Here is a 23151-nt window from a genome sequence, read left to right as displayed (position 1 = left end):
AAAAATTTCAAATAAAACTAGAAATTTTTAAAAGGTGTTTAGGGCACGTAATGGAACGTGATAAGAAAAACATTTAAAAAAGCGTGAAAAATTATTTGTTTTTCCTTTAAATATATGAAGCAAAATAGTTGTTATTATGTCAAAAGTTTTAAAGTTTCAGTATTAAGATCAAATTAATTTAAAAATATCACCTAAAGTTGTCGCTTACGATTTGATTTGTTTTTATTACTATTAAATGATTAATGATTACATTATTAAGTATTTAACAATATTATGTTAATTAGCTTGTAAATGTTGTTTAAATTAAATCATTCTAAATAAAATCAGCAATAAAACAACACAAAATGAAACAGTTTAAGGGCGTTTAAATAAAAATTACCGAAAATTGTTTTGATTTACTTTTTAAATGCATACGATTTCTTAAATAAGATAAAACATTAAGGAGGCCATACTGTTCAAACTGTTCTATAGAAGTTTAAGGAGCCTCAAACTGTTCTATAGAAGTTTGAGAAACCTCAAATTGTTCTATAGAAGTTTGAGGAACCTCAAACTGTTCTATAGAAGTTTGAGGAATCTCAAACTGTTCTATAGAAGTTTAAGGAAACTCAAACTGTTCTATAGAAGTTTGAGGAACCTCAAACTGTTCTATAGAAGTTTAAGGAAACTCAAACTGTTCTATAGAAGTTTGAGGAACCTCAAACTGTTCTATAGAAGTTTGAGGAACCTCAAACTGTTCTATAGAAGTTTGAGGAAAATTAAACTGTTCTATAGAAGTTTAGGGAACCTCAAACTGTTCTATAGAAGTTTAAGGAACTGTTCTATAGAAGTTTGAGGAACCTCAAACTGTTCTATAGAAGTTTGAGGAACCCCAAACTGTTGTATAGAAGTATGAGGAATCTTAAACTGTTCTATAGAAGTTTGAGGAACCTCAAACTGTTCTATAGAAGTTTGAGGAACCTCAAACTGTTCTATAGAAGTTTGAGGAATCTCAAACTGTTCTATACAAGTTTGAGGAACCTCAAACAGTTCTATAGTAGATTGAGGAACCTCAAAATGTTCCATAGAAGTTTAAGGAACCTCAAACTGTTCTATAGAAGTTTGAGGAACCTTAAACTGTTCTATAGAAGTTTGTGTTTTATAGAAGTATGAGGAATCTTAAACTGTTCTATAGAAGTTTGAGGAACCTCAAACTGTTCTACAGAAGTTGGAGAGCCTTTAACCTGTTCTAAAGAAGCTTGAGGAACATCTATACAAGTTTGAGAAACTTTATAATGTTCTATAGTCTAGTTTATTGTCTAATCTATAGTCTAGTCTATAGTCTAGTTAATAGTCTAGTCTATAGTCTAGTCTATAGTCTAGTCTATAGTCTAGTCTATAGTCTAGTCTATAATATAGTCTATAGTCCAGTTAATAGACTAGTCTATAGTCTAGAGTATAGTCTAGTTTATATTATAGTCTATAGTCTAGTCTATAGTCTAGTCTACAGTCTAGTCTACAGTCTAGTCTATAGTCTAGTCTATAATCTCGTCTGAAGTATAGTCTACAGTCAATTGTATAATCTATTCTATAGTCTAGTCTATTGTTTAGTATGTAGTCTAATCCATAGGCTTGTCTATAGCCTAATCAATAGTCTAGTCTAAAGTCTAGTCTATAGTTTAGTCTAGAGTCTAGTCTATAGTCTACTGTGTAGTCTATTCTATAGTCTAGTCTATAATCTCGTATAAAGTCTAAATCATGGTCTAGTCTATAGTCTAATCAATAGTCTAGTCTATAGTTTAGTCTGTAGATTAGTCTATAGTCTAGTCTATTGTCTAGTCTATGGTCTAGTCGACAGTCTAGTCTATTGTCTAGTCTACAGTCTAGTCTATAGTCTAGTATATAGTCTCGTCTAAAGTATAGTCTATAGTCAATTGTTTAATCTATTCTATAGTCTAGTCTATTGTTTAGTATGTAGTCTAATCCATAGTCTTGTCTATAGCCTAATCAATAGTCTAGTCTATAGTCTAGTATATAGTCTCGTCTAAAGTATAGTCTATAGTCAATTGTTTAATCTATTCTATAGTCTAGTCTATTGTCTAGTCTGTAGATTAGACTATAGTCTAGTGTATAGTCTAGTCTATAGTATATTTTATAGTATAGTTTATAGTGTAATCTATAGACTTGTCTATAGTCTAGTATATAGTCTACATTCTAGTCTATCGTCAATATAGACTGTAGTCTAGTGTATTGTCTAGTCTTTAGTATAAATTATATTGATGATGAGTCTCAAACTTTTTTGACATTCATTTGGTCACCTTAACAAACCCATAAATCTTGTTTAAAACGAAGACATTTACATGTGACTCAAATTTGAGCAAAAAAAAAAAAATAATGAACACAACAAATTTAATTGACAAATTTTCCACATTTTAAGCAGAAATTTGAGGTGTGTTGTGGCAACAACAAACCAAAATTGTCGTAATAAAAATTATAGCAACACAAAACGATTGAAGAACGATGTAGAGTGCAAAATAATAGGCAAGAATATAAAACTGAATTTGAATTATCTTATTATCTAGTTTAGATAAATAAGATAATTGTTATAAAATAATTAATGTTTTGTTAAAAAGGTAGTTTAGTTTAGATGGTTTTAAACAACAAAAAAACAACAGAAATTTTATTCATTAAAAACGTAAAGTGAAAAAAATACACTGACGTTTATAATTAAAATTTAAATTAAATAATAATAATAATGTAATAAATATAAAAATGAAAAGAAATTAAATAAAATAATAATAAAATTTAAGAGACACTGCAATGTCTGATGGGTTATTAAATTATATAAATAAACAAAAACAAAACATAGTAAAGCAACGTAACTTTCTAAGATACCTGTTTTTCCATTTCAACTTTAAATTGATCCAAAAATTTACGTTCCTCAGCTGTAATTAAATGTTGAGACATTTGCTGCAATTGTTCCTCCCTGAAAATGTCAAAAACAAAACAAAACAAAAATCAAACACTTGTCATTAATAACTTTACTTTTTTTCAACTTAACATTAATTGTTTTGCTTGCAATTCATTCAAATCTAAGTCCATCGTAAAAATGTTTAAATACTTTAAAGCCTCCAAACGATTGTGACCAGTCTTTAGACGTTGAACACTTAAGGCCTTTGTTAATATTTGTAATACCAATAACACTACATGGACTTTAAGTAAAGGTGTTGAATCGACATTTATATCGTTATCAATTAAATGTTTGTGCTGTTTTAGTATAAACTATAACAAATAGTTAAACAAATACGTTATTGTTAAATACTTTAAAAGTTGATGCCTAAAATAAAGAACTTACCACTATAGTCATGTGCTTGAGAGTAGGGTTTTGTTTATAAAGATTATATATTAGTACGGAAATTATGTGTTTATAGATATTTAATCTATAATTGGCCAAGGTCATGAGTAAATCCTTTAATTCTTTTTGAAAAGAGCGTTTGAACTGAAATGGTAGTAAAAGAAAGAAAAGTTTGTGGTTCTTTAAACTTCTTTAGAACAATTTAAGGTTCCTTAAACTTCCATAGAAAAGTTTGAGGTTCCTTAAACTTCTATAGAACAGTTTGAGTTTCCTCAAACTTCTATAGAACAGTTTGAGGTTCCTCAAACTTCTATAGAACAGTTTGAGGTTCCTCAAACTTCTATAGAACAGTTTGAGGTTCCTCAAACTTCTATAGAACAGTTTGAGGTTCCTCAAACTTCTATAGAACAGTTTGAGGTTCCTCAAACTTCTATAGAACAGTTTGAGGTTCCTCAAACTTCTATAGAACAGTTTGAGGTTCCTCAAACTTCTATAGAACAGTTTGAGGTTCCTCAAACTTCTATAGAACAGTTTGAGGTTCCTCAAACTTCTATAGAACAGTTTGAGGTTCCTCAAACTTCTATAGAACAGTTTGAGGTTCCTCAAACTTCTATAGAACAGTTTGAGGTTCCTCAAACTTCTATAGAACAGTTTGAGGTTCCTCAAACTTCTATAGAACAGTTGAGGTTCCTCAAACTTCTATAGAACAGTTTGAGGTTCCTCAAACTTCTATAGAACAGTTTGAGGTTCCTCAAACTTCTATAGAACAGTTTGAGGTTCCTCAAACTTCTATAGAACAGTTTGAGGTTCCTCAAACTTCTATAGAACAGTTTGAGGTTCCTCAAACTTCTATAGAACAGTTTGAGGTTCCTCAAACTTCTATAGAACAGTTTGAGGTTCCTCAAACTTCTAAAGAACAGTTTGAGGTTCCTCAAACTTCTAAAGAACAGTTTGAGGTTCCTCAAACTTCTATAGAACAGTTTGAGGTTCCTCAAACTTCTATAGAACAGTTTGAGGTTCCTCAAACTTCTATAGAACAGTTTGAGGTTCCTCAAACTTCTTCTATAGAACAGTTTGAGGTTCCTCAAACTTCTATAGAACAGTTTGAGGTTCCTCAAACTTCTATAGAACAGTTTGAGGTTCCTCAAACTTCTATAGAACAGTTTGAGGTTCCTCAAACTTCTATAGAACAGTTTGAGGTTCCTCAAACTTCTATAGAACAGTTTGAGGTTCCTCAAACTTCTATAGAACAGTTTGAGGTTCCTCAAACTTCTATAGAACAGTTTGAGGTTCCTCAAACTTCTATAGAACAGTTTGAGGTTCCTCAAACTTCTATAGAACAGTTTGAGGTTCCTCAAACTTCTATAGAACAGTTTGAGGTTCCTCAAACTTCTATAGAACAGTTTGAGGTTCCTCAAACTTCTATAGAACAGGTTGAGGTTTCTCTGTAAAACAGTTTGAGGTTCCCCAAACTTCTACAGAACAGTTTGTGGTTCCTCAAACTTCTATCTTGTCTTGTCTATAGACTAGTATATAGTCTAGTCTATAGTCTAGTCTAAAGTCTAGTCTGTAGTCTAGTCTGTAGTCTAGTCTATAGTCTAGTCTATAGTCTAGCCTAGTCTATAGTCTAGTCTATAGTCTAGTCTATAGTCTAGTCTATAGTCTAGTCTATAGTCTAGTCTATAGTATAGTCTATAGTCTAGTCTATAGTCTAGTCTATATTCCAGTCTATATTCCAGTCTATAGTCTAGTCTATAGTCTATAGTCTAGTATATATTCTAGTCTATATTCTAGTCTATAGTCTAGTCTATAGTCTAGGCTATAGTCTAGTCTATAGTGTAGTCTATAGTCTAGTCTATAATGTAGTCTATAGTCTAATCTATAGTCTAGTCTTAAGTCTAGTCTATAGTCTAGTCTATAGTCTAGTCTATAGTCTAGTCTATAGTCTAGTCTATAGTCTAGTCTATAGTCTAGTCTATAGTCTAGTCTATAGTCTAGTCTATAGTCTAGTCTATAGTCTAGTCTATAGTCTAGTCTATAGTCTAGTCTATAGTCTAGTCTATAGTCTAGTCTATAGTCTAGTCTATAGTGTAGTCTATAGTCTAGTCTATAGTCTAGTCTTTAGTCTAGTCTATAGTCTAGTCTATAGTCTAGTCTTTAGTCTAGTCTATAGTCTAGTCTATAGTCTAGTCTATAGTCTAGTCTATAGTCTAGTCTATAGTCTAGTGTATAGTCTAGTCTATAGTCTAGCCTATAGTCTAGTCTATAGTCTAGCCTATAGTCTAGTCTATAGTCTAGTCTATAGTCTAGTCTATAGTCTAGTCTTAGTCGTACAGTCTCGATAGTCTACAGAATTGCATCCTTTAAAATCTTATAATATCAACGTTAATGATGCTTTACGGAATCTAAACACCAAGTCAAATTCATACCAACACGGTTTGGTTGTGTATTTATTATGAATGGTAAGCTAATATTTTATATACATCTACTATAGACTATACACCAGATTGTATACTAGAATATTCATGGAATGGACTAAAAACTACTCTTTAGAATAGGCTGCAGACAAGACTTTAGGCTAGACTATAGAGTCTATAGACTAGACTAGCTAGACTGTAGTAGTCTAGTCTATAGTCTAGTCTATAGTCTAGTCTATAGTCTAGCCTATAGTCTAGTCTATAGTCTAGTCTATAGTCTAGTCTATAGTCTAGTCTATAGTATAGTCTACAGTCTAGTCTATAGTCTAGTCTATAGTCTACTCTATAGTCTAGCCTAAAGTCTTGTCTGCAGCCTATTCTAAAGAGTAGTTTTTAGTCCATTCCATAGAATATTCTAGTATACAATCTGGTGTATAGTCTATAGTGGAAGATGTATATAAAATATTAGCTTACCATTCCATAATAAATACACAATTTCCAAACCGTGTTGGTATGAATTTGCACCCTTTGGTGTTTATGCATTTCCGTAAATTGTCGCATCATTAAACGTTGATATTCTAAAGATTTTAAAGGATGCAATTGCTGTGACTCATCGCCTTCTGTACGATTAAGAGACCTGCTTTTAAAATTTAACTCTATAAGAATTTGCACCAATTGCTGATAAACATTAGACTCCAGTTTTAGAGGTAGATAAGTCAGTAAGACCAGTAAAGAACAGAAATACTAAAAAGTTGTTAAAAGCATTTTGAAATATTTATCTTTAACTTCTTACCGTTTTTATTCTTACAACTGGTAACTTTAACAATTCTTCCATATCCTTTAATAACAACCAAAGATATTTAAATAATTCCTGAGCCTCAATGAAAAATGTATAATTTTGATTATTGGCATTTTGCACTTTAAATAATTTCAATATGCACGAAATGACTATTTCCAAAACATATAAATCGATAAAAGATTTTTCTTTTAAAATTATCGCTTTAATATCGGGATGATAAAGAAAGTAATGAGACAAATCTCTTACGATTTGTAAATAGTTATTATCCAATAATTCATATTTGGTTTTTAATATAATATTAAAACGTTTGAGTAAATTATTATAATCCGTCAAAGGAATTTTTAAAATCTACAATAAAAAGTTGAGAAAAACTTAAGGTTATGTTTGTAGTTTTTTAGGTTATGTTATACCTTTTCAGAATTTTCTTCTCGTTTACGTAAATCTCTTAACATTTCATGATATTTATGTAATAAATGATCACTTAATTGTTCTAAATGTTGCCATTCTCTGTTAAAATTTAAAAATTTATGAAAAACCTGGAAAATATTCATTAGCAAAGGATATTGCAGATTATTGGCGAAATGTGTAAATATGCCCACAGCATAATGGATAAAATTGTCCAGGATCTAAAGGAGTATATAGTCATTAAAGTGGAATATGTTAAGATTAAAGTTTTTCTTTAAAAATCTTACCGGTTTTTGTAAATTTTCTGTCGGTATGAAAGAGTAGATCTTTAACAGGATGCCCTCGGTCTTTTGACAAAGTAAATTTTCAAATATTTCGGGTAATATTTGCAGTAAGTGTTGTAGTTCTTGTTGCGAAGAGGAATCTGGAGAAAAAAGAAAAAGAGAAAAATGGTCCATAGCTCAATTTGGCACAGAACGATAATACAGACTCTAGGACAAACCACAGACTAGTTTATAGAATAGAATATAGAATAGACTATAGACTAGTCTATACACTAATCTACAAAATAGACTACAGACTTTACTATAGACTAAACTATATACTAGACTATAGACTAGATTATAGACTAGATTATAGACTAGACCATAGACTATACTATAGACTAGACTATAGACTAGACTGTAGACTAGACTATAGACTAGACTGTAGACTAGACTATAGACTAGACTATAGACTATACTATAGGCTACACTATAGACTAGACTATAGACTAGACTATAGACTAGACTATAGACTAGACTATAGACTAGACTATAGACTAGACTATAGACTAGACTATAGACTAGACTATAGACTAGACTATAGACTAGACTATAGACTAGACTATAGACTAGACTATAGACTAGACTATAGACTAGACTATAGACTAGACTATAGACTAGACTATAGACTAGACTATAGACTAGACTACAGACTAGACTATGAACTATACTATAGACTAGACTATACTCTGGACCATAGACTAGACTATAGACTAGACCAAAGACTAGACTATAGATTAGACCATAGACTACACTATAGACTACACTATAGCTAGACTATAGACTATATTATAGACTAAAGAGCTGTTCAATCAATTTCAAACTTACCTTCCTCCTTAACTTTCAGTTCGAATACTATAACCAATATATGAGCACTTAATAATCTAATAATTTCCGTGGTATTGATATCTGTTATTATTTCTAATAAATTATTAAAATTCAATAAAAACTCCAAAGAATCGTATATAGCTTCAATGTAAGTTTTCAAATTAACAATGGAACCCTATGGAGATAACAAAATAGTCAATAGTTTTAAGTTTCTCTTCTTTCCTACAATGTCTCACCATATGTCGAACATAAAAATCCATTATATGTTTTAAAATCAATGTTTCTGAAAATTTGCGCTTCATCATGGTTATATACAATTGACAGGATAAATTTGAGGTTATGTGATCAGTTTTAAAGATAACATTTAATAGAGATTCCATGAATTCACGTGAAAAACAATCTAAAGTTACAAGTTTGCTAAAAAAAGAACATTTTAAAGAACAAACTATAAATAAAATTAGAAATATTGAAAGATTGCCTTAATACCTTTGTAATATATTTAAAAATTTTAAGGCTTCCTGTTGGATTTTCTCCAAATTTTTGCTGGTTATTTTATTATACCATTTATGTCTTTTCGCAAGAAATGTGGTGAAATATATTTGCAACATAAAGGGTTCAATGAGAAAGTTTATTAATATATTCAATTTATAAGAGTTGTCCAGTTCCATGAGCATATTTTTTAAACATTCATAAAGCTTTAAGGGTGTTAAAGTATTAATGTCTACGGAAAAGGCTTCGTAGAAGAAATTTATAGTTTGTGTGGAACTTGTGTAAAACAAATCAAAATCTTTGGTGAATATATCTAGTAAACCGGAAAATATCATATCATGGGTTTGTTTGTAACTTAAATAATGAAAGTAATTAGTATATAAGTGAGACTTTCTAGAATTCTTCATTTTAATACTTACTAAAGTCCCTGCAAAGCACTCCAATATAAACGATTACATATGGCATCCAATAGATGTAAATCCAAACGATAAAGTTTACGTAAATCATGCATACCTTTTAGCATATGGAAATCTACAAAAGCTAACTAGTTTATATCTTCCTTAAAAGTTTACATATTAAGCTTTTCTCACTTATTCTAGCCAAGGGTTCCTCAAATCTTTTATTCACCTGCAGCTCTTCTAATTTTTGCAATTGTTTATAAACATTACACCATACAGCCGTTAATTGCATTAAATATTCCACTGGACTTTCAATATCCTCATCATCATGCAGCTCCTTAACATCATTTAGAAATATTTCATGTTGCATTTGCACCAAGGAGCATACCTCTTCCAGAAATTCTTCCAAATTATGAAAATCCATTTCAATATAATGAAAATTATAAATTTGTATTTGTTCTAAAGGCCAATCATAAGGTCCACCGGAGTTAATTTCTTCAGCTGTTATATGACACTCTAGTCCTAGTCCCTGTAGGAGATCATTAACAAAGTTACAGGTAAATTCTAGGCTTAATTCTTTTTCCTGCCAGGATTTTTTCAGCAAAGTTTGTACAAATTCCAAGGCCACTTGCTGGTTTAAAGAAATTTTATAAAAAAAGCAAAAAATAATTAGTTCTACGATTACCTTGATCGAAATACCAGTTTTTAAAAGTTTAAGGAAATGCATTTGTTTGTTAATAAACAAGTTAAAGGCGGGAAAAAGCTTTTACTACAATTTCTGTAAAGAAAATTTAAATGTTTTAACAAAAAATAAACCGTCTTTTTAAGGTTAAACAGCTGTTTGTAAAGTATTGCCAAGCTAAAACAACAATTTAAGAATATATATGATGTAACAACACTAAAAACAGTTAATTTTTAAATATTTTATGTTAATATTATAATTTTAAATCAAATATAACATTAAATATTAATAAAACAATAATTTTTCTATAAACTGCAATAAAAACAAAACAAAAAAGACGTTAATAATAAATTGAATTGCCAACCATTTGTTTAATAAAAACACAACCCTGTTTACAAAAAATAAAAACAACAAAACAGCTGTCACTGGCAATTGCAGCCGCAGAGACACAAAAAAAAACATAAACAATACACCGTAAATTTTAATTTTTTTAATAAAAAATCATTTAAATCCCACAAAAAACTTCTATAAAATGAGTCAATTACAAGATACACTAACACAAGATCACATTAAACTGGTAATTGTCTAAATAAATTAGCTATTAAATGGCTAAAAATTAAAGTTTTCCTAACCCCAACAGGTGGAAAGTATCAATAATCGTGTCGATAGTATTTACAAACATTTATGTGAGTATGAGGAATCTATTGATCCACGCACTCTAGAGGATTATGGTGATTCACAAACAAAAATTATGGATTTATTAGAGACATTAGAAACCATACAAGAGGCGGCTCAACGTATACGTCCATTTAATTTGGAATTACGTTCACGTCAGCAGGCATTGGAAGAACAAATGAAATGTTTAGAACAATCAGTGGTTTTAATGAAACTAGAAACTGGCAGTACTGATAGTCAAATGCAGGAATAATTGGAGGTAAAAGGCGGCAATTAATATTTTAAAATTAAGCTTTTTTTGTAGTATTAAAGAAAAAAATTACAAATTTTTTTTATATAATTTTATACATTTTTTTTGATAATGGAATAAAGTATTTAGTATAATGATGAAATTTTAATGGAAAATTGATTCCAATAGAGTGTTTAGATTTCAATAGACTGATCTATAGGTTTGTTTGTGTTATTTTCTATAGATTTTACTATTACAGTTTGATCTTTAGATTAGTTTGTAGACTAATGTATAGATCAGTCTTTTATCTGATCAATGAACTAGTTTATAGTCTGATCTGTATAGAAGTCTTTAGTGTGATCTATAGTCTAGTTTATAGTGTAATCTATTGGCTATTCTATAGCTTGATCTGTAGACTATTCTATAGTGTGATCTAGATTAGTTTATAGACTAATGTATAGATCAGTCTTTTTATCTGATCAATGAACTAGTTTATAGTCTGATCTGTATACTAGTCTTTAGTGTGATCTATAGTCTAGTTTATAGTGTGATCTATTGGCTATTCTATAGCTTGATCTGTAGACTATTCTATAGTGTGATCTAGTTTATAGACTAATGTATAGATCAGTCTTTTTATCTGATCAATGAACTAGTTTATAGTCTGATCTGTATACTAGTCTTTAGTGTGATCTATAGTCTAGTTTATATTGTGATCTATTGGCTATTCTATAGCTTGATCTGTAGACTATTCTATAGTGTGATCTAGATTAGTTTATAGACTAATGTATAGATCAGTCTTTTTATCTGATCAATGAACTAGTTTATAGTCTGATCTGTATACTAGTCTTTAGTGTGATCTATAGTCTAGTTTATAGTGTGATCTATTGGCTATTCTATAGCTTGATCTGTAGACTATTCTATAGTGTGATCTAGTTTATAGACTAATGTATAGATCAGTCTTTTTATCTGATCAATGAACTAGTTTATAGTCTGATCTGTATACTAGTCTTTAGTGTGATCTATAGTCTAGTTTATAGTGTGACCTATTGGCTATTCTATAGCTTGATCTGTGGACTATTCTATAGTGTGATCTATAGACTTGTGTTAAGTGTGATCTATTGGCTATTCTATAGCTTGATCTATAGACTATTCTATACTTTAATCTATAGGCTTGTGTTTAGTCTGATCAATAGACTCTATTGAATAGTCTATATTAGTCTGATCTATAGTATGATCTTTAGACTTGTATATAGTGTGATCTATAGACTTTATAGAATATTCTATATTAGTCTGATCTATAGATTAGACTATTCTATACTATGTTCTATTGACAAGTATGCAGTATGATCTATAGACAAGACTGTACTATGATCTAGTTTAAAGTCCGATCTATTGGCTATTCTATAGCATGATATATAGACCATTCTATAGTATGATATATAGACTTGTGTTAAGTATGATCTATAGACTATATAGAATAGTCTATATTAGTCTGATCTATTGAATAGACTATTTTAGCTTGACCTATAGACTATTCTATAGTATGATTTATGGACTAGTGTATAGTCTGATCTATAGACTAGTGTATAGTCTGATCTATAGGCTCTAGAGAATAGCCAACAGTAGTCTGATCTATAGATTAGAGTTTAATCTAGAATACTCTAATCATTAGACTATTCTATAGTATTTTCTATTGACAAGTATGTATCTGATCTGTAGACTAATATGTAGTCTTCGTTGTAGATTAATATGTAATCTGCTTTCTTCAATAGTCCATAATCAGATCTATAGCCTAGTCTATAATCTGATCTTTAGACTAGTCTATAGCTTGATCTATACACTAGTCTATAGTCTGTTCAATAAACTAGAAACTAGCCTGTTCTACAGACTACTCTGTGGTCTGATCTTAAGTCAGTCTATAGTTAGTTTCATAGATTAGTATTCTACTGATCTGATCTACTGAGACTGATCTATATACTATTATATTATCTTATCTATAGACTAGTCTATATTCTAATCTATTGACTCTCTCTCTCTATCTCGCTCTCTCTCTCTCTTTAGTCGATTTATAGACAAGTTTACAGTCTGATCTAGAGACTAGTCTTTAATCTTGCCTATAGTCTAATGTGGACCTGCAAATCTTTTAGTTTTTTAAAACCTCCTTTAAATTAAGATCAACTGCTTTCATTAAGTTTGTTTTAGCTTTATTTTTATTAATTAATCTCTTTGCAAATTTATATTTAATATAAAACAAAAAGATTTTATAAAATATTTAAGAATATTTAAATAATTACACCACTTACAAAACAAATAAACATGCTTAAAGCTTAAACAAAAAAGTTACATAAAATCTTAACATTTACATAAAATAAGTTAAAAAAAAATAAATTTATTAAAATAAAACTTAAATTAGTTAAATAGAAAAAAGAGTATTTTGAAAATCAAAAACAAAAACAATTTTCGAGAATTCACATACACACACATAAAAAGATTATCTAAAAGACATTTAAATTTAATTATTTGTTATTTTTTTAAAGAATTTCACTTTTAACTAATATTCATATTTTAGCACAATATTTGAAGAAAAAATTTTGGAAAAACATAAGAAAAACACAATTACTTTAAGGTGTCAGGCAGCATTGTTGTTGTTGCTGCTGTTGTTGCAATTGCTGCTGCTGGTGCTGCCCTTTTGCAGCCAGGCCAATAGAAATTGTAAAGCAGGCTGTAATAACACCAATTTTCAGATATCTGTATTAATACTAATACGTGTTAAAAATTCACCATGTGAATCGGCAACAGCTCGTATAATCTCCAATAATAGCTCACGTGATAGACCGGATATTTTTGGCAAACGTGCCACACGTGCAAAATCCTTAACTATTAAATTTAAGGCATGTTCTTTAATATCGAAAATTTTCGTATAATCTGAAGCCTCTAGGGTTTGTAAAACATTTTCATAAGTTATATTATGTTCGAGTGAATATTTGCAAAACGAATGTAAACGATTGTTGGAGAGGCCGTAGAAGTGAGGAGCCTGAAATAGGTAGAGAGCATCTTGGGGCGGTAATTTCGTTTCGCCATAATAGATGTAACGCAGTAGGGACTGAAAGGCTTCGACGGAGGGTAGTATGTCACCAATGGAAATCTGTAAAAGTTGAACAGGAAGTAAATTTTTGTAAGTTTTACAAAAAATATTATAAATTATAAATTTTGGGTTTTAATTTCAGCCTTTTTTAAAAAAGTAGTAGAAATACTACTTTTTTTTGAAAATAGTATTTTAACCAAAAATGGAAGTTGAAATAGTTCAGGTTATTTTAAAAATACAGTTTTTTCATTAAAAAGCTTTTTTTGAAAAAAATAGTATTTCTACTACTTTTTTTGAAAAAGTAGTAGAAATACTATTTTATTAATTTTTTTAAGAAATACTGCTAAGAAGTTTAAATTATATTAAAAATTCATTTTTGATGATTTAAATCAATTTAAAAAAAGTAGTAGAAATACTACTTTTTTTGAAAAAGTAGTAGAAATACTACTTTTTTATATTATGTATTTTTTTAAAGAAATACTGCTAAAAAGTTTAAATTATAATAAAAATGCATTTTTGGAGATTTAAATCAATTTTTGAAAAAGGTAGTAGATATACTACTTTTTTTTGATAATGGTATTTTTACCAAAAAAGAAAGTTTGAATAGCTTAAGTTATAATAAAAATACAGTTTTTTGTATTAAAAAACATTTTTTAAAAAAGTAGTAGAAATACTACTTTTTTTAAAAATAGTATTTTTACAAAAAAATACAGTTTAAATAGCGTAAGTATAATAAAAATACAGTTTTTTATATTAAAAAGTTTTTTTTGAAAAAAGTAGTAGAAATACTACTTTTTAAAAAAGTAGTATTTTTAGTACTTTTTTTAAAAAACGTCTATATTTTGTAAACCTTTTTTTTCAAACATAAATTAAAGTTTTAAAAATCTACTGACATAGTTTTTGCTTAAAAATTAGGTCATTTTAAAATAGTAGTATTTCTACTACTATTTTTAAATATTTTATAAAACCGAAATTTTTCAACAAAAAACTGTTTATATCATAAATAACGGTTTATAATTGTATATTTATACATTTTTTTCAATAAAACCCAAATTTTTAAAAAGTAGTATTTTTACTACTTTTTTAAAAAAAACTGCAAATTATCAAAAAATTTCATAAAAACTAGTTTTTATACAGAATTATTTAAGTTTAAATAAAACTTAACCAGCTTCTGTTATAAAAACTAAAATTTTTAAATAGTAGTATTTCTACTACCTTTTCTCTAATTCAACTCAAAATTGAAAAACTTTTACATAAATTAGTTTTACAAGTATTATTAGAAATATATAAAGGTTATTTTTATCAAAAATAAGTGATTTTTGAAAAAAGTAGTATTTTTACTACTTTTTTAAAAAAGTCCAAAATTTCTTTAAAATTAGTTTTTAAGCTAAAATTTACCAATTTTATTAGTATTTAACGTGATTTTCTTACATAAATTAGATTTTTAAAATAGTAGTATTTCTACTACTTTTTTTTAATAAAACATAAAAATGCAATATTTTTTTAGAAAAAACTGTTTTTAATCTAATATAAGGTTGTTTTATTAGTATTTACTAAATGTTTGCTTAAAAACAATGATTTTGAAAATAGTAGTATTTCTACTACTTTTTATAATTTTACTCTAAAATGCACACTTTTCACAAAAATCTGTTTTGTAAGAAGAATTTAACTAGTTTTAAAGTAACTTAATAAGTTTTTGCTATCAAAAAACTGATTTTAAAAATAGTAGTATTTCTACTACTTTTTATAATTTTACTCTAAAATGCATACTATTCACAAAAATCTGTTTTGTAAGAAGAATTTAAATAGTTTTATTGTTAATTAATAAAATTTTGCTATAAAAAAACTGATTTTGAAAATAGTAGTATTTCTACTACTTTTTCAAATTATTTACGAAAATGCAAATTTTTGGCAAAAATTGGATTTAAAGATAAAATAAAATATAATTGTTAGTTTTTAAGAAATTTTCGTATGAAAAAATAGTTTTTCTCAAAAAGTAGTATTTTTACTACTATTTTTAAAACAAATTTTTTTGGCAAAAATCATTTTTATAGGAAAATAAGATTTTTTGTAGTTTTTAACAAATTTTTTTTATGAAAATTTAGATTTTTTCAAATAGTAGTATTTCTACTACTTTTTATAATTTTCAACTAAATCAAATATTTGTGAGAAAAATTAGCTTTTAAATAAAAAATTAAATAGTTTTGTTGGTATTTAACAAGTTTTTGCTTTTAAAAATGGACTATTTGAAATAGTAGTATTTCTACTACTTTTTTTAAAATTTTGTTTAAAATTAGTTTTTAAGTAAAATTAAGTAAATGTTGTCGAGTTTAACCATTTTTTGTTGTAAATAGAGATTTTTAAAATAGTAGTATATTTAGTACTTTTTCACATTTTTTTTTATTTTTAAACAAATTTTTTTGGTGAAAATCATTTTTATAGGAAAAGAAAACATATTTTTTTAGTTTTTAACAAATTTTTGTATGAAAATTTTGATTTTTTCAAATAGTAGTATTTCTACTACTTTTTATAAATTTCAACTGAATTATATATTTGTAAGAAAAATAAGCTTTTTAAACAAAAATTTATGAGTTTTGTGGGCATTTAAAAATTTTTGCTTTAAAAAATGGAATATTTGAAATAGTAGTATTTCTACTACTTTTTTTAAATTTGATAAAAACTTGTTTTTAAGTGAAATTAAGTAAATTTCGTCGAGTTTTAACAAGTTTTTGTTGTAAATAGAGATTTTTAAAATAGTAGTATATTTACTACTTTTTTTAATTTTTTTTAAAAATAAAAAATTTTATTAAAAATCGTTTTTTTTACACTCAAATTTTTGAATTAGTAGTATTTCTACTACTTTTTTGTATTCCTTTTAAAAATCATTTAAATCAGTTGAAAAGCTTCCAATAAAAGTCTTCAAAGACTAGACTATAGTCAGATCTAAAGTTCAACCTAACAATTTATGGATCAATCTATATATTAATCTAAAGTTAAGCTTAAAGTTTAACTTGTCTAATACTTATTAAACTTACATTAACCGTATTATCCGGTGGCATAAATGAACGAAACATGGCCTGGAAATATTGTGTTCGCGCCGATAATATAGACTTATGAGCCATGATAACTTGACCATCTAAAACTAAGTTTATATCGCAAAAATCTTTGCCGGTAGATTCCAAAAACACTGCCATATCACTTTCCAAAGTGGTGCCTGCATAAAGAAAAAGATGAAATTAAAAATGAAGATTTAAACTAAAGGATTTACGTATGATCTACTTACCCACATTCTTATCCATATTAGGATCAGCTACTATTTTGCTAGGATTTAGTTTTTTGCGTATAATTTCCACCAATAAAGGTTTATCTAAATCACTAAATTCATTGGACATAACAACATCGCTAAAGTTTTCCTCTTTGATTAGGAAATGCATACAATGATCCTTGACAATTTGTATCCTTTTTTTTTTGGTTAAGAACATAAACATTTATAAGAGAAATTATTGAAATCAAGATGATTAAGCTAAACTTACTTCTTCTTATCCGCATTGTATAACGCCTCCAAAACATTTTGTTTATTAATTTTAAAATCCAAATACTGTATACAACCATGAGCCAGACGTGGCATTAAAAATAAACCCGCCAATTGATAAATATCCGTAATAAGAATAATAATATTCTTATTATACGATTCCTTTAGATCAATACGATCTGTATAGATATAGTTGAGTATAATCTCAAAAGCTTCGGGATTGGCATTGGGTAAACGTACTTCCAATAGAGGTTCTTGATTAGGACCCTGCGTACAAGTGCGCACTTCTATGCAACCCGAACCAAATACCTTTTCCATTTGCTGTAGTCTTGCATCTCTAGCCGCTAAAATTTTAGTTCTTAAATATTGTGAACGTGCCGCTACAAAAGCTATATGAGCCATTATTTTCGTTTCTTCGGGACCCACTATAAATTGTATATCGCAAAATTGTTTTTCATTGAAAAATTTGCCATAATCTTCACGTAGAGTACATTTGGGATAGCTAGAGAATTGAAAGCGATAGGTATCACCTCGTCGAACACTATTGTCCACAGTGCCACCAAAAATATACATAGCATCACTTATTACCGCACTAGCATGAAACACCCTACCCGAGGGTACATCTGAATTCGGTTCAGGTTGTATAATCGACCACACCTGTGAATCTAGATCATAGCAATGTAAATCATTGGGTAAAGTAGAATCAGCTGAACCACCAAAAACATATAAGAAACGATCATGATGGACCATAGTGTGACCATAGCGTCTAGAGGGTGGTTGAGAGGCTACACCTCTTAAAACATGTTCGTTGCCAATACGACGCCAGCTGTTAATCGAAATATTTAGTTTGTTTCAGCAAATTTATCAATATGTTTCTTTTTATTGTACTTACGTTTTAGTTTTGAAATTAAACTCAAATAAAGAATTCGTTATTTGCATACCACTTTGTCCTGAGAACACATACATACAGTCGCGTGCCACAGCCACTGGAAAATTGCAGCAAGTTGGCGGTCTTTCGCCCTTCTGTTCGATTTCCTCCCATTGATGGTTTTCACCCTAAAAAAGTAGAAAAAGGAAAAATTAAAGCAAAAACTTCAAGAAAAAACCATAGACTTACCTACAGACTAGACTATAGACTAGGCTATAGACCAGACTATAGACTAGACTATAAACAAGACCATAAACTATACTATAGACTAGACTATAAACTATGTAAACTATAGACTAGACTATAGATTAAACTACAGACTAGACTATACTATAGACTAAACTATAGACTAGACTATAGACTAGATTATAGACTATACTATAAACTAGACTATAGACTAGACTATACACTAGGCTATAGACTAGACTAGACTACAGACTAGACTATAGACTATACTATAGACTAGACTATAGACTAGACTATAGACTAGGCTATAGACTAGAGTATAGACTAGACTATAGACTAGACTATAGACATAGGCTAGACTATAGACTAGACTGTAGACTAGACTATAGGCTAGACTATAGACTAGACTAGACTATAGACTAGACTATAGACTAGACTATAGAATAGACTATAGACTAGACTATAGACTAGACTATAGACTAGACTATAGACTAGACTATAGACTAGACTATAGACTAGACTATAGACTAGACTATAGACTAGACTATAGACTAGACTATAGACTAGACTATAGACTAGACTATAGACTAGACTATAGACTAGACTATAGACTAGACTATAGACTAGACTATAGACTAGACTATAGACTAGACTATAGACTAGACTATAGACTAGACTATAGACTAGACTATAGACTAGACTATAGACTAGACTATAGACTAGACTATAGACTAGACTATAGACTAGACTATAGACTAGACTATAGACTAGACTATAGACTAGACTATAGACTAGACTATAGACTAGACTATAGACTAGACTATAGACTAGACTATAGACTAGACTATAGACTAGACTATAGACTAGACTATAGACTAGACTATAGACTAGACTATAGACTAGACTAGACTATAGACTAGACTATAGACTAGACTATAGACTAGACTATAGACTAGACTATAGACTAGACTATAGACTAGACTATAGACTAGACTATAGACTAGACTATAGACTAGACTATAGACTAGACTATAGACTAGACTATAGACTAGACTATAGACTAGACTATAGACTAGACTATAGACTAGACTATAGACTAGACTATAGACTAGACTATAGACTAGACTATAGACTAGACTATAGACTAGACTATAGACTAGACTATAGACTAGACTATAGACTAGACTATAGACTAGACTATAGACTAGACTATAGACTAGACTATAGACTAGACTATAGACTAGACTATAGACTAGACTATAGACTAGACTATAGACTAGACTATAGACTAGACTATAGACTAGACTATAGACTAGACTATAGACTAGACTATAGACTAGACTATAGACTAGACTATAGACTAGACTATAGACTAGACTATAGACTAGACTATAGACTAGACTATAGACTAGACTATAGACTAGACTATAGACTAGACTATAGACTAGACTATAGACTAGACTATAGACTAGACTATAGACTAGACTATAGACTAGACTATAGACTAGACTATAGACTAGACTATAGACTAGACTATAGACTAGACTATAGACTAGACTATAGACTAGACTATAGACTAGACTAGACTATAGACTAGACTATAGACTAGACTATAGACTAGACTATAGACTAGACTATAGACTAGACTATAGACTAGACTATAGACTAGACTATAGACTAGACTATAGACTAGACTATAGACTAGACTATAGACTAGACTATAGACTAGACTATAGACTAGACTATAGACTAGACTATAGACTAGACTATAGACTAGACTATAGACTAGACTATAGACTAGACTATAGACTAGACTATAGACTAGACTATAGACTAGACTATAGACTAGACTATAGACTAGACTATAGAGAAGACTATAGACTAGACTATAGACTAGACTATAGACTAGACTATAGACTAGACTATAGACTAGACTATAGACTAGACTATAGACTAGACTATAGACTAGACTATAGACTAGACTATAGACTAGACTATAGACTAGACTATAGACTAGACTATAGACTAGACTATAGACTAGACTAGACTATAGACTAGACTATAGACTAGACTATAGACTAGACTATAGACTAGACTATAGACTAGACTATAGACTATTGACTAGACTATAGACTATAGACTATAGACTACACTATAGACTAGACTATTGACTAGACTATAGACTACACTATAGACTAGACTATAAACTAGGCTATAAATCAGACTATAAACTAGACTTTAGACTACACTAAACAGTAGACTAATTAGTATAAAAGAAAATTCTTCAAACTCACTGTTAAATTCAATGTCCACATATCATTAAGACGGGCATTACCATCATAACCCGCATAGATCCACATTTTATTATCATAAACTGCAGCACCATGAGCAGAACGAGCCACAGGCATTCTAACGAGACAATAAACAAAATAATAAACTTTCCACTTTCAATCAAATCCTTCCGAATTTATACATACTTTCCCGAAAATTTCCACTCCACCCACATGGCTCTTTGAAATTCATATTCAAATAGATCATTTTTATTCGTGAGATTCGAATTGCTGTGTATGTCACCCGTATAGCCACCAAATATAAACATAGAATTACCAAATACCACCGCAGAGTGATGGTATCTAGGAGCAGGAGGTGTACCCGTAGCACAGGCTCGGCCCCAGGATTTATCTTTAACACCAAAACGTATTAAATCGTTAAGCATAGTCTTGCCATTGTCACCGCCAAAGACATACATGGCATCTTTATAGGCCACCACTGTGTGTTTGGAACGTCTGGGGAAGGAGAAAAAAAGAAAATATATTTGTATGTTTTTTGAGTTTGTTTAAGCATTTCTTACTTGGCTCCCACAAATTCAGCACACTCCAACATTTTTGTCCATTGATGGGTGGCCGTGTAGGTGCTAAAGTCTACATTTAAGGCATTACAACTGTAGCTACCGGGCGAAACGGATTTTGAATTATTCGATAAGCAACTGCGTGAGCTGCCACGCATAGAACTAGAACTGGAATGTGACATTTTGCTGCAACTACTGCGTGTGGCAAAACTGCGGCGACTTTTACGCTCTACTGTTTCTGAGTGATGATGTTGTTGTTGCTGCTGCTGATAGTGTTTATCAGCTTCGCATGCTATACAGCCGCTGGCCGAATGTATGGAAGTTGAGGGAGCTACTGTGGCCGGAGTGCCGTAATCGTAATTGTTAAGAACTGCACTGGAAGATATCGAGCGGCTGCATCCACCACGACAAAACGAACTAGACAATCTGCCCGAGCCAATACCGCTGCCTTTAACACTACCACTGCCCTGCGAGCTAGCAGCTGGACTATTCGAAGTTTTGCCACTACCTATTACACCTGCACTGCTACTAGCTGTTCCTACTGCTCCTCCGCCACCGGCGGCAGCAGCTGCTTCCTCCTGAGAATCGGTCGAATCCGACCCTAAAATCGCCCTTAGCATGAACGTATCATAAACCTTAAAACGTTGTTTCGGTTTAATTTTCTCACTATGCGACACTTTGTTAAATTTGTTTACACTAACTAATGGAATTTTAATTAAAAATTTTCTTTGTTTAACAAAAAACAAATTGCTTGCAAATTTTCTTTTCTTTCACTTTTAAAATAATGCGTGTGTGTATAATAAAACTGAACAGCAGAGTTTCTTTTTCCTCATCCCCCTTTTAAAAACACACTTTATTGTTTTTTTTTTCGTTTTAATTCAACAACTATTTATTCTAACGAAGCAGGGAGTTAAGGAATTTGTGAAGAAAATTATCAATGAAATGTCTGTTTTTTGTTTTGTTCTAGTCATTTGCAAAAACAAAAACACACAGCTGTTAGACCTGAAGTTGCCACTGTTTAGACAAACGAGAGAGAGGGAGAGTGATTAATGTCGTGTGTTGCCAACTATTTGCATGAGAAAAGTACCGTTATAAATTTTTTCTCTAAAAAAAGTGAGGTTAATTTGACAATTGTTTGAGCTTGCAAAGTTTGGCTTGTAAAGTCGTGTGAATTTGTAAAATTTAATTAATAAAAATAAGGATTAAGTGAAAAATAATGTTAAATAAACAATATTAATAAAAAATATAATAGTGTGTGCATAAAAATAAAGTCATAGAAGAAAAGAGAATAAAAAGAAAACAAAAACTAACAAGCGTCAACAAGTCTGTGAACAAAAAGCCGCATGTCATTTGCAACAAGTGGAATTTGTATAAAAAAGTGGCTTCTTTTAACAAAACGTGTTAAATAGTAAGATATTTTGTTAAAATTAATAAAGTTAAAGTAAATTCCAATAAGAAAGTAAAGTTTTTCATCACATTTTAAAATAAACTCATGGACAACCTCTGCCAAGTGTCTCAAATTTGTCAATTCGTCGGCCGGCAGAAATTCTTTAGCAGCAAATGCAATCTATGTAAAAGATTGAATTTTATTATAGAAATGTACTAATATGTAAACTATTTGGCTAAAATTAATAGTGTTAAAGTAAGTCCCTCTAAAAAAGTAAAGCTTTTCATCATATTTTAAAAGCAAATAATGGAGCACCCCTGTCAAGTGTCTCGAAGTTGTCAATTCGCCGGCAGGCAGAAATTCTTTGGCCGGAGAAGTAATTTTCACTACAGCAGGCATAAAATTTAAGGTAATTATAATTTTTTATCACAAAACTTAATAAATAATCTTTCTATGTCCATATTATTGTATTTAGTTCAATTTAAATTTGTCGTCTTTGTCTGCTGTATATATGATTTATGATTATCCTTTAATCACATAGTTCAATGATTAATTGAATGGTTAGAGTGTATAAAAGAATAAAATTGACCATTTCCTTAAGCTGTATCA

At 29.7% G+C, this 23151-nt stretch overlaps 3 protein-coding genes across 3 annotated transcripts; 1 reads left to right on the top strand and 2 right to left on the bottom strand.

The window, feature by feature from the left end:
* Positions 1 to 2702: 2702 nt before the first annotated feature.
* Positions 2703 to 9722, bottom strand: LOC111683896. The gene is made up of 13 exons (XM_046945559.1): positions 9676 to 9722; positions 9183 to 9621; positions 9012 to 9123; positions 8590 to 8946; positions 8340 to 8520; positions 8104 to 8278; positions 7240 to 7376; positions 6958 to 7173; positions 6542 to 6895; positions 6223 to 6492; positions 3332 to 3475; positions 3038 to 3258; positions 2703 to 2962 (listed from the first exon to the last, which is right to left on the bottom strand). Exons 1-13 carry the CDS (start codon positions 9715 to 9717, stop codon positions 2863 to 2865), a joined length of 2748 nt encoding a protein of 915 aa, XP_046801515.1. The 5' UTR covers positions 9718 to 9722; the 3' UTR covers positions 2703 to 2862.
* A 381-nt stretch (positions 9723 to 10103) lies between these two features.
* On the top strand, positions 10104 to 10739 carry LOC111683902. Its single transcript, XM_023446028.2, has 2 exons — positions 10104 to 10249; positions 10313 to 10739. The coding sequence occupies exons 1-2, from the start codon at positions 10205 to 10207 to the stop codon at positions 10598 to 10600; spliced, it is 333 nt and encodes a 110-aa protein (XP_023301796.1). The 5' UTR covers positions 10104 to 10204; the 3' UTR covers positions 10601 to 10739.
* A 2416-nt stretch (positions 10740 to 13155) lies between these two features.
* On the bottom strand, positions 13156 to 22111 carry LOC111683898 (leucine-zipper-like transcriptional regulator 1 homolog). Its single transcript, XM_023446024.2, has 8 exons — positions 21159 to 22111; positions 20785 to 21093; positions 20602 to 20716; positions 18086 to 18249; positions 17195 to 18019; positions 16945 to 17120; positions 16697 to 16875; positions 13156 to 13721 (listed from the first exon to the last, which is right to left on the bottom strand). Exons 1-8 carry the CDS (start codon positions 21773 to 21775, stop codon positions 13317 to 13319), a joined length of 2790 nt encoding a protein of 929 aa, XP_023301792.2. The 5' UTR covers positions 21776 to 22111; the 3' UTR covers positions 13156 to 13316.
* Positions 22112 to 23151: the final 1040 nt, after the last annotated feature.

The sequence above is a fragment of the Lucilia cuprina genome, chromosome 3 (genome assembly GCF_022045245.1).
Source record: "Lucilia cuprina isolate Lc7/37 chromosome 3, ASM2204524v1, whole genome shotgun sequence".
Classification (NCBI taxonomy): Eukaryota; Metazoa; Arthropoda; class Insecta; order Diptera; family Calliphoridae; genus Lucilia; species Lucilia cuprina.
The sequence above is the reverse complement of the archived record's forward strand: the minus strand, read 5'-3'. Positions and strand labels throughout refer to the sequence as shown.